The 11,942-nt window shown below is 38.4% G+C and overlaps 1 protein-coding gene across 1 annotated transcript; it reads right to left on the minus strand.

Annotated features, from left to right (window-relative positions):
- Nucleotides 1-2,405: 2,405 nt before the first annotated feature.
- LOC112499830 lies at nucleotides 2,406-3,527 on the minus strand. Its single transcript, XM_025103107.1, has one exon. It carries the CDS (start codon nucleotides 3,525-3,527, stop codon nucleotides 2,406-2,408), a length of 1,122 nt encoding a protein of 373 aa, XP_024958875.1.
- Between the last annotated feature and the right edge of the window lie 8,415 nt (nucleotides 3,528-11,942).

Below are 11,942 nucleotides of genomic sequence, written 5' to 3' on the forward strand. Positions count from 1 at the left end.
GGCCATTTATGGTGGTAGTTCTAATTTATAAGCTTGAAGTTCCACTCTATCCAAGACTTTAAACGGCCCAAGGAAACGGGGGCTGAGTTTCCCACGTTTTCCAAAACGGATAACTCCTTTCCAGTGAGATACTTTTAGCATAACGCGGTCGCCTACTTGGAATTCTATGGGTCGGCTCCTCTTATCTGCATAACTCTTTTGGCGAGCTTGAGCCGCCTTCAAGCGTTCCCGTATACTTCACTTTATCGGCTGTTTCCTGCATAATCTTGGGACCAGCGAATTGCTTCTCACCCGCTTCTAACCAACATACCGAAGTCCTACATTTTCGTCCGTTCAAGGCCTCAAAAGGTGCCATCCCTATGCTGGAATGGTAACTGTTGTTGTAGGCAAACTCCACCAGGGGTAGGTGAGAATCCCAATTCCCGCCAAAGTCAATAACGTACGATCTAAGCATGTCTTCGAGTGTTTGAATAGTCCGCTCATTCTGGCCATCGGTTTAAGGGTGGTAAGCTGTACTCAATTTCACTCTCGTGCCCAGCTTTTTCTGCAAGCCGCCCCAGAAATGGGAGGTGAATCGGCTATCCCTATCAGACACTATTGACAGTGGTATACCATGCCTCGAAACTACTTCATCAACGTATAACCTGGCAAGTTTTTCCATTGGCAACGATTCTCGCATTGCTAAGAAGTGAGCACTCTTTGTCAGTCCATCGACAAGTACCCATATCGCGTCATGGCCTTTAAGAGTCTTCGGCAGTTTGGTCAGGAAGTCCATGGTAATATGCTCCCATTTCCATTCGGGAATTTCCAAGGATTGAAGACTACCATAAGTTCATTGGTGTTCCGCCTTCACTTGCAAACAAGTCACGCACCTCTCCACATAACGAGCCACATCCAACTTCATAATAGGCCACCAATACGTCAACTTCAAGTCCCGATACATCTTGGTGCTACCCGGATGAATGGGGTATTTGGACTTGTGTGCGTCTTCAAGTAACAGTTCGCGATTGCCTCCAATCTTGGGTACCCAAATACGCCCTTGAAACAACTTCAAGCCACGGCCATCCTCTATCAGAAGTAGGCGTTGTTTCATCATTACTTCACTCTTGAGGTTCTCTTCTAGGAGTGCTTCAGATTGCACCACCTTGATCTGATCAATCAGACTAGACACTATATCGATCCTGGTAAGCACAACTTTTGTCCCACTATCATACTCCTTTCGGCTCAAAGCATCTGCCACTACATTTGCCTTACCCGGGTGGTATAGCAATTCACAATCGTAGTCTTTGAGTAGCTCAAGCCAACAACGTTGCCTCATGTTTAAATCTTTTTGATAAAAAAATGTACTTCAAACTCTTATGATCAGTGTAAAGCGTGTACTTGGTTCCATAGAGGTAATGTCGCCAAAGTTTTAAGGCGAATATCACCGCTGCCAGTTCCAAGTCATGGGTGGGATAATTCTTCTCGTGATCTTTGAGTTGTCTGGATGCGTATGTTATTACTTTTCCCCTTTGCATCAAGACACAACCCAATCCCATTTTAGAGGTGTCGCTAAAAACTACAAAGTCTTCGGATCCTTTTGGGAAGGAGAGAACCGACGCTTCACACAATTTCTTTTGGAGAGTTCTAAAAGCATACTCTTGCTTCTCTGTCCAGATAAACTTCATATTCTTCCTAGTCAATGCTGTCAAGGAAGAAGCGACCTTGGAGAAATCTTGGATAAATCTCCTGTAATAACCTGCCAGACCCAAGAAACTTCGAATCTCTGACGGACTCTTTGGTGGTTCCCAGTTCATCATTGCCTCGATCTTGGATGGGTCCACCTTCACCCGTCTCAAGTGACAACGTGACCCAAGAGTTGGACCTCTTTTAGCCAAAAGTCTCACTTGGAGAATTTTGCATACAATTTCTCCTTTCTTAAAACTTCGAGAACTTCTTGAAGGTGCTGCTCATGATCCGTCTCATCCTTGGAATAGACGAGTATGTCGTCAATGAACACTATCACTGACTTATCAAGGAACGGTCGACACACTCGGTTCATCAAGTCCATGAATAATGTTGGTGCATTCGTCAGACCGAAAGGCATGACCATGAATTCATAGTGCCCATATCGCGTTCTAAAAGCTGTCTTCGACATATCATCTTCTCTCACTCGAACTTGGTGATACCTCGAGCGAAGGTCAATCTTAAAGAAGCAACTTGCTCCCTGAAGTTGGTCAAAAAGGTCGTCTATCCTAGGAAGAGGGTATTTGTTTTTCACGGTTGCCTTATTGAGCTCTCTGTAGTCAATACACATCCTCAAGGTGCCGTCTTTTTTTTACAAACAAAACTGGAGCTCCCCATGGTGACGAACTCGGTCAGATAAATCCTTTCTCCAGAAGGTCTTGCAATTGGGACATTAACTCTCACATCTCGGATGGCGCCAAATGGTAAGAGGCTCTAGCAATTGGAGCGGTTCCCGGAATGAGGTCGATCCGGAACTCCACTTGTCTATCGGGTGGTAATCCGGGTAGGTCTTCAGGGAATACATCAGAAAATTCATTAACCACTTTCACATCTTCAACTCTTTTTATCTCTAGCATGGTATTCAATACATACGCAATAAATGAGGAGCATCCTTTAGCTAGGCACTTACGTGCCTTCGCCATGGATAAGAGTACTACATTTCCTTTTCTTCCTTCTCCATAAGCTAGTACGGCATCCCCGCCTGACAAAGAAATTCGGATCAGCTTCTTAGAGCATAAGATTTCCACTTGGTTCTCAACTAGCCAATCCATCCCGATTATGACATCGAATCCGCCTATAGCCATGGGTATGAGGTCCACCTGAAATTCCTTTCCTTCAATTCCCAAAACGCAACCTCTAACAATTTCACGCACCAAAACTTGACTACCATTCGCTATATCTATGATTAATGCATCTTCTAGTGTACTAGGTGGCGTATGCAAGTGTTGATAGAATGTAGTGGACACAAAGGAACATGAAGCACCTGAATCAAAAAGCACGTGAGCAGGTACGAAGTTAATAAGGAACGTACCCGACACTACATCCGTCCCCGCCTTAGCTTCTTCTCTCGACATCTGAAAGGCTCGACCGGTTGATTTTGGGGCGTTCTCTTTTCTTCCCTGACTCCCACCTGTTTTCAACTTTTGGCATTCATTCTTGAAATGGCCCGGCTCTCCGCATCCAAAACATATGGGTCCCTTGATTGGACACTTGTTTCGTGTGTGGCCTGCCTTCCCACACTTAAAGCATTTGGTGGGGGTAGAGTTGGTGCTACACGGGCCGTGATGTTTACTGCGGTATTTGGGACACCATCTAGCCTCTTGTTTGGGATGGGCTCCGCGATTGTTGCTGCCAACGTAGTTTGGCTTTTTGGATGGTGTGTAAGGCCCTTCCCACTTCCTCTTCTCTCCACTCGACATCCTTTCTTCCTTTCCTTTAACATAAACCGATTCCAAGACCTTGGCTTCTTCGATTGCCTCTCTGAGGGTGGAAGCTCTAGAGTTCCTAACCATCATCATCATGTCTGCAGGTAGGCCTTCATCTTATCTTTCTCCATTGGGGCCACGTGTCCCACCAAATTTAGCTTTTCCATGAAGAGTCAGGTGTAGTCCCTTACTGACAAATTTCCCTTCTTAAGGGTTCAGAACTCTTTTTCGATGCGGTCCATCTCTTGTTCGTTGCAATATTCTTCCATTACCTTTTCTTTGAATGTGGTCCAACTCATCTTGGCCAATTCCGCAACCTCGATGGTTGAGATGACAATGTTCCACCAGGTAAGAGCTGCACCCCTCAGCATTTGAGAGCCAAACTTCACTTTTTGCCCCTCATCACAGTCACAAGCCCGGAAGGCTTGCTCGATTTCTCGAAGCCAATTCTTGCACACCACGGGGTCGTCCGGCCCCACAAATTCTGGTGGTTTGCAACATAGAAAGGTCTTGTAAGAGCAATTTCTACCCATTTGTCTCGCCTCAATCGTTGCTAGTTCCTGGGTTGGGAGTCCGTTTCCCGTACCCCCAGACCCCTCCATAGTTATATTTTCGGCAACTGCTTCATGCTTACGATTATTAATATCTATGTCCTCCAAAAGTTTCATAAAAAATTCTTGTTGTTGGGCCATAGCTCTATTCATAACATTCAGCATTGTGTCCATCATTCTTGACTCTGGGGTTTCCTCTTCGATTACAGGGTTAGTGGTGGCATTGTCAATTGGAGGAGCCTGGTCATCTCCACCTCCCAAGGTGTCTTGCCTAAGATGGACCATTGCGATGGTGGTTTGTGGTGGTTGATCCGCGGTCGATTCTGTCACTGCATGACCCTCCGGTGAGGTATCCCGTCTACTCCGAGTGTTCACCATAAAGGCTGAATGCAAGAGAGTGGAAGAGTGTTAGAATAGGAAGAATATGGAATTATCATAACACGTACCGACACATTCATAAATTCTTGCAATAGCAGTGAGTTTAAGCACACTTATGCAACAACATACTCAAAATAGCATTAACTTAGTGAAATTTCGAATACGTTATACATAAGAATCCTCAACACCGCTGTCACTACTCATGAATTGTGCAACTCTATTGCCCCCTAAAGTTCTCTTATCTTAACAGTTCCTACCCACCTTTCACAAACTGATACTTACAATTTCAGCTTAAGTCTAGGCGTCATGATCCCTTACCTAGTTCACTTAAACTAGTGCTCTGATACCAACTTGTAACACTCTACAAAAAGGAAGAAGGTAACACGGTAGGAGATAAATTTTATCCGACAAAATAAAGCCGGAAAGCTAGAGTTTCAATAAGAAAATCACCCAACACAAGGGGAAAGGTAAAGCGTTTACAGAACAACAGAAAGACGATAATTAACAACCTATTAATCTAAACAATTCTATGTCTAGATTACAAACGGGTGTTTCTACCATCTCAACAAAATACGAAATCAACCAAGATTTGCAACGCTCGAAACACCAAGTGTTTTAACTACAAAAAGACCTTTACGGTCGTCAATCACCTCAACCCTTTGATACCCCGCCGCCAAAGGGACCTGATAAGCAAACCAAATCAAGAAGAGGTGTTAGGCTTACACATAGTGAGTTCAAATGGTCAATAATAAGTGCATCAACAAGAAAGCCTTGATATCACTATATATATATATATATATATATATATATGAGAATAAAATAAAAGAAATGACGTAACTTAAAACAGTTTAAAGGAGGATGGTAAGTCCACAAATATAACGAGGTGGGGACAAAACATCCGAAGATGACGGGTGAGGCCCGATTTCCGTTATTTATGACGGAACACGAAGTAAGTCATAAATTAATGTTATAGAGCATCAATTATAGGTATAATACTATTGACATCAACCTAAACCAGTCATATAATCTGTCGTGATCTTAAGCTCTTTATCTCCAAAATTACATAATAATGCCTAAATTCGAGTGGGGTGAGAGGGTGATTTGGAAATTGCATAATAATCACAATGCCTAAATCCAACTTACATCATCCTTCACAAAAAATGAAATAAAACGACTTTCATACCCATATCCCATTACCTCTTAGTGACATGCCTAAATCAATAACTTAAACACATTGGCAGTTATTCAACAATAAGAATTTTTTTTACATGAGTTCGCAATCAAAAGAGATATTCTCCCTTACTAGATAATAATTCTATATGTAAATTATAAGAGGTTTTAAAGTGTTATGGCCGATAATACTTGAGAGTGTGCATCTTATTTAGTGACAAAACCTCATCTCGACTCACATTAACATAATTAACGGATTTCTCTAGCTCATACACTTTTGACCTAAAACTTTCGTTTCGACTAAGCAAGCAGATTTAAATGAAGCTAGAGTATATGACAAGTAAATCATACCCTCACGATTTGTATAAGTTTTCATAAAGAGAAAAGAAATGAACTCATCTGTAGGATTTAGGAGAAATCCCAATCTCGCGAAATTTACCGGTAGACGGAAGGAATTCGAAAACCGTAAAATTTCAACTTATCATCAAGGGCAACAGCAGTAACAAAAATGAAGAAGTGGAGGGTTGGCAATTCAGAAAACAACACAATAGCGTCCGTTGTTTACGCGAATCTAACGAAGAAACGGTTCGACGGTGCCTGTTGTTTGGCGAAGGATTCAGTAACAGCTTAGCCGAGGCTGCTGTTTGCTCGACGCAGCGGCGAAAGACAGGTCAACAACTGTGGCTGTTTTGGTGAAGCAGTCCAGTAACAGTACCGTTGTGGCTGATGTTGCTGTATGAAGAAAACGGCAAAGGAAGCAAAGCAGTAGCAAATGCTACTTGTTGTTGCTGTTGCTGTTGTTTCTGTAGGGTGAAGAAGCGAAGGAAGCAAAGCAGTAGCAATACTACCTGATGTTGCTGCTATTTTTGCAAGGTGAAGAACAGTAGCGCCTGCTGCTGCGAGAAACCGTCTAAAACGCAGAGAGGCCGAGGGGTGTAAAATGATCGGGGCTGGAGGCACGGTAATGGCGTGGTCGGCACTAAGGTAGGCCTAATCAACGGTGGTTGCAGTTCTCGAATGAGGATCGATACTCCAGTGGTTTCCATAGCTGGGGGTTTTTCCTTGAACCCAAGAGAAGGAGACGGTTCTCTTTTTCTATGCTTCCTCCCATCCTTCCCGCCCTCTAAAGACTTATCCTCTCAAAATCAAACCAGAGGTTAAGGACTTCCATGGAAGGGAAAGAACCTCTAGGGAAATGATGATTTCAAAAGTACAAGAAGGATAGGACAACCCAAAAGGTGGCAGGTACCCCCCCCCCCATTTTTACTCCACTGAATTCAAAAGAAGGCTTACCTTAAAGTTTATCTATATATAAAAAAAATACACTTATATATTATATATGCAGATAATACTTAATAAAGAAAGATTTAAAACAATTAGGGTGACTAAAGCTCTAAATAGGTGGATGAAAACGCGTACCTCACTACGGGACGAAAACCCTTGATGCGCACGGAGCAGAGAAAAGGGAAAGATTTTCGGGTGTTACAGATAGTCGTAAACTAAGGTAACCAAAATGCAATAGAATAAATTGGGTGTTACCGTATAGTCATGTTGGCATCAATATGTTACCCATCTCTCCTCCATGCTCAAAAGGGGACAATGTTTCTGCATCATTGTTAAAATGAAGAACTTGGTTTTTACATTTCTTGGGACTTCAACCATCAGAACAAAAAGATAACACCATTGAATCAAGCAAAAGATGAAGATGAAAAATCATTAAAGCTAAGATGAAGTCTATAAAGTGAACTTCAGTTTAATATTGAAAAGGAAAAAACTCCAACATCCGGTTGCTACATGGGTACAGTTGAAAATTGTTGGAAAATTATTAAATGTTAAACCTCTCTTTGAGGACTTTAAACAAACATATGATAAACAACAACTTGGGTTAGAAAAAATCAAATACTTTATTTGAGGACTTCCAACAAACACATGATAAGCAACACAATAACAAAAGAATATAAAAAAACAGGAAAGGAGAAAGAACATGGTAGTAAATTGAAGTAAAAAAAAACATACAACACATAGAACCCTAACACACACAAGTGAAATGAATTGAAGTAAAAATAACATACAACACATCGGACCCTAACAAACACAAGTGAAATCAAACCTTAAACCAAAGAAAACTCAAAGGACAACAAATAAAGAAATACAACCGATAGACCCTAAGAAATTACCTCGATTGGGATAGTGATGGATCGACATTGGAATAAGGAGCAATGAATGAATCGGTAGATGAACGATGTCAATAAGAACCCTAAACGCATTTCTAATCATATTTGAATTCACCGGGAGCTTCAATCGCCATTTGGGAAATCAAATCGTCGCTTTGGGAAGGAAGCCATCAACACATGCGTGTAATAGGGAAGGTAATTTTGTGTTAGATATAGCATTGTTAAGTTGTATATTATGCATAAACTTGTTGTAATTAAGAGATTTTAATGAATTATGCTTTAAAAAGCGGTACTATATGTAATAAAGATTGTTTTTAAAACTTTAAGACTTTATGCAGTAAAAGATAGTACCAAATGCATTAGATGTTGTTTTTAAGACTTTTGTTAAATCTCATTTATAAGGTAGTATAAATAATTAATTAAATTCAATATATAATTAATATTTTATTATTGTCATTAAAAAGTTTAAAATCCCACTTGGTTTGTGGCTTGTTCCTCCAAAATATGTTATATACTCATATAGCATCTTTCAAATCTTAATATTGAAATATTTGATTGTTGAAAAAAAATTCAAACTCTTAAATTTTATTAATATTTGGAGAGGAAATATTGATAAGAAAATATTTTATGAAATTTCTTTTGTTATGCTATGTAAATTACTACATTTATACGTCTTGAATGATTTTTAATATTATTTATGGTTTTGAGTAAATTTCAAATTTCATTCATGTTGTTTTATGAAATAATTATATGTATTGGGTCCTTTGCCTTGACATCGTTAACTTTAGCTCTGTTGTATATAATGTATTTTGCCCAACCTTTCTCACTAGTACCCCCTCCTTCTCCTCGGTGCCTTTTCTCTTCTCCTCTCCCTCCCCCCTCTCATCTCCGTCCACTCACCACCGTTCACCGCCTTGTCTCGACGATCTCCATCTGGAACCAATCCGACGATCTCTGTCTCCTAGAACTTCCACCATCATTTTTCCTCCCTGCAATAACAAAAGCCACCACACACACCACCGTCGCAGCACTCAACCGCTCACTTCTCGTCCTTGTACACTCACTCATATCTGGTTTTAGGGGTTTTTTTGTATGTGACTCTCATTTTCGACTCTGAGTTCGGTTTAATTGAACATGGGGATTGGTTTGGTTTTTTGATTTCATTTTGGATTGACGAGTAACAATGAAGGGAAGGAGGCCGGAGATGATGGAGTTTAGGGACGATTTGGTTCCGATCATGTGTAGGTTTATTTCTTTTCATGATTTAGGTTGTACACATAGCATTAAAATTTGTATAACATAAACTTTCATACAATAAGAGTAAAATGACAAAAATATCTTCTCGTGCTCCTCACGGGAAGGAGGTTTAACGGAGAGATTTTATTAGAAGTTAATGTTAAAGACCCAACTCACAACATGTAATTATTTTATCTCTGCTACTACATCAATTCTAATTAAATATCAACACTAGTGACATGCATCGAGACATACCAGATCAATTCTCTTCTAAAACGCAATTCATGGGTGGGCATGAGATTAAAAATAATCAAGAGTTCAGATCTCTTATTACGTTTCTTACCATAACTTCTTTTCTCACACAATCCATCACTTTCTACTTGAATGCATATGATAAGGTACCAACAAGAGTTATTTGCTAGGATATATAGAAGAAAAGTGATTTCAGCAAGATAGTGTAATCAAAGACACCTTTGATGTACCAACTTAAGTGAGCCCCTTACACTAGACCTCATGTTTTCTATATTACCATAAAATATAACAACAATGGAGTTTAATTATGTTTTTGCTTGGTTGTGAATGATCTCATCAATTTACAACAAAAACAGATACAACTGCTATATGTGTTCTTCACTACCACTTATTAAGATTCTTATTTCTCCGTGTATGAATTTTGAATTTTGGAGTTTTATATAGGAACACAAAAACATGATGGAAGCAGAAGTTAGATCAATGATCATGTGAGAAGCATAGTTAACATAAGAATTGTAAGAAGGGGTCTTGATCCTTGATCACTTTCATCTCAAACCTACCTATGAATCACGCTTGATATGGGGATTGATCCGGTGCATCTCATCCTAATGTGCATCCAAGGTGGACATCCCTTCTCATGCTTATCACCTTAACTCATCTTCTCACTGGAACCCAATCCCATAAGTTATTATCTTAGTCTTGTGAGTAATATATGTATTATAATGATGAATGCATGTGTGCTTCACTGTATACGTATTTTTATTCTTGAATAGGTGAGATCTGATACGAGCTATTTTATGCACTGTTTGTTGAATCCATAGCAGAAAAGGCGAATCGTTGTCAAGTAAAGACAAGGAGAGAGGAGTAAAAGATGTAGATTTGTGCAAGTGATGTTTTCCACAATTCTTGATGAAATATAACTTTTACAAACAAGATGAAATCCAATCCAATGGGAGGTAGGAGAGTAATCAAATGAGGTTGACAACCTTATTGTTTCACAGTGTAATTATTTCTAGTGTGTATATTTGTTGTAATGCATCGTACAGTATGTGAAACAACATATGATTATTGGTTCTTACGGTTCTCATCTAATTATACCATTTGGGATTGTAGTGATAAATCATGTACTCTTATGTGTATAGCGTACAAAAGGAATTAAGGTTTGGCTTCTTAAACACAATTGCTCATAATTCAAGCAAATTGAGGATAATTTTGTTTTAAAGTTGGCTACAAAATCTATCTAATAATGCTGTCAAGTTCTTACTATTTTTACATTGCAATAATCTTCCGTACCATTTTTGAAATGCATAATATAATCCACTAATATATTCATTTTTTTGCCATCAATTTTTACTAAATAATTTTTTTTGTCTTCTTTTCTTTGTGGATTTTAAGGTGTTTTCGGTTTCTTGCATATTACCTTTGTAATGTTTTTTATTATTATATTTTATAATAAATTTGCATATATAGTTCATGTGAGACCAATCTACTTTCGTGAAACCATTAAATTACAATAAAACTTCTCAATAGAACATTGTGAAGATATAAAAATAAACCGGACTTTTATAACATGTGAATGGTTTACCTTCACAATGTTCTGTTGTGAACGTTTAAAGTTATTTATATGGTCTCATGAAAACAACATGGTCTCTCTTGATCCCAAGTCAGCCTTTATGTATATATTAGGATATATGTAAGTATATATATATATATATAGAGAGAGAGAGAGAGAGAGGGAGACAAGATCAAACGAGAACGGTACATATTTAAATGAACACGAAAACAGGCAAATCATGTGCAAAATCATATGTGTATTTACATTGATGGTCAAAGAAAGTGTTAGGGTGACTTGTAGCTGCGTTCTCAGGTCGTCGGGTAAGGTCGCCTGAATCACATGTAATTTTGTATGTGATGTTTGTGTAAAATCACATGTGATTCGCTTGTTTTCGTGTTAAAATCAATCGTTCTTTATTATTTCAGTTAATTACATTTTTCATCCTCGGGGTTTGTTAAATTTTTTGGATTTCATCCCTTTAGTTTTAAAATTTCGGTTTTCATTCTTATTGTTTGCAATTCCTTTATATTTTCGTCCCTGAGGCCAAGACACTACTTCTAAGTATGAAGGACTAAAATATAAATAAATTTTAAACCATAGGAACGAATATAGTAAATCATAAAAACGAAAAAGATGATGAATTATAAACCATAAGAATAAAATTTGTGATTTCAAAATGACAAACATGAAAATAGAAATTCTCAACAAACCACAGGAACTAAAAACATAATTCATTCTTATCATTTAATACAGATAACGTTAAAATGCAATTTCTTTCCAACAAGCATTTGATCTTGTAGTCAACTTATGGGAGATTCAAAAAAGAAGGCAAAATATAGTGAAAATATAAAAATAAAAGAATGTTTATATATGAATCATTGAAAAAATGTATTTGAAGATCCATATGTGAACTCATATGAATAATTTATAACGTTGGTTCACATATACATCTTCAAATATATTTTTCAATGGATTCGCATGTTAACCTTCATTTAATCTTTTTTTTTTCTTACCTTTCTAACAATATTTAGCCTTCTTATTTGAATCAATCAGTAGCCAACTTTAAAAAAATCCCTCATTTGGTTGTAACTTGCTCTTAAATGGATCTTGTGTTTTAAGATGCAAAATCTTAATTCCTTTTTGTTGCCAACACTAGCTACCCATAAGTTTACAATACTTATTACTACAATCAATT

This window comes from Cynara cardunculus, assembly GCF_001531365.2.
Source record: "Cynara cardunculus var. scolymus isolate 2C chromosome LG 17, CcrdV1, whole genome shotgun sequence".
NCBI classification, from domain to species: Eukaryota; Viridiplantae; Streptophyta; class Magnoliopsida; order Asterales; family Asteraceae; genus Cynara; species Cynara cardunculus.

What these genes read in the sequence shown, in the direction of transcription:
- LOC112499830 (XM_025103107.1), bottom strand. Translation starts at nt 3,527, where the DNA reads ATGATGATGATGGTTAGGAACTCTAGAGCTTCCACCCTCAGAGAGGCA.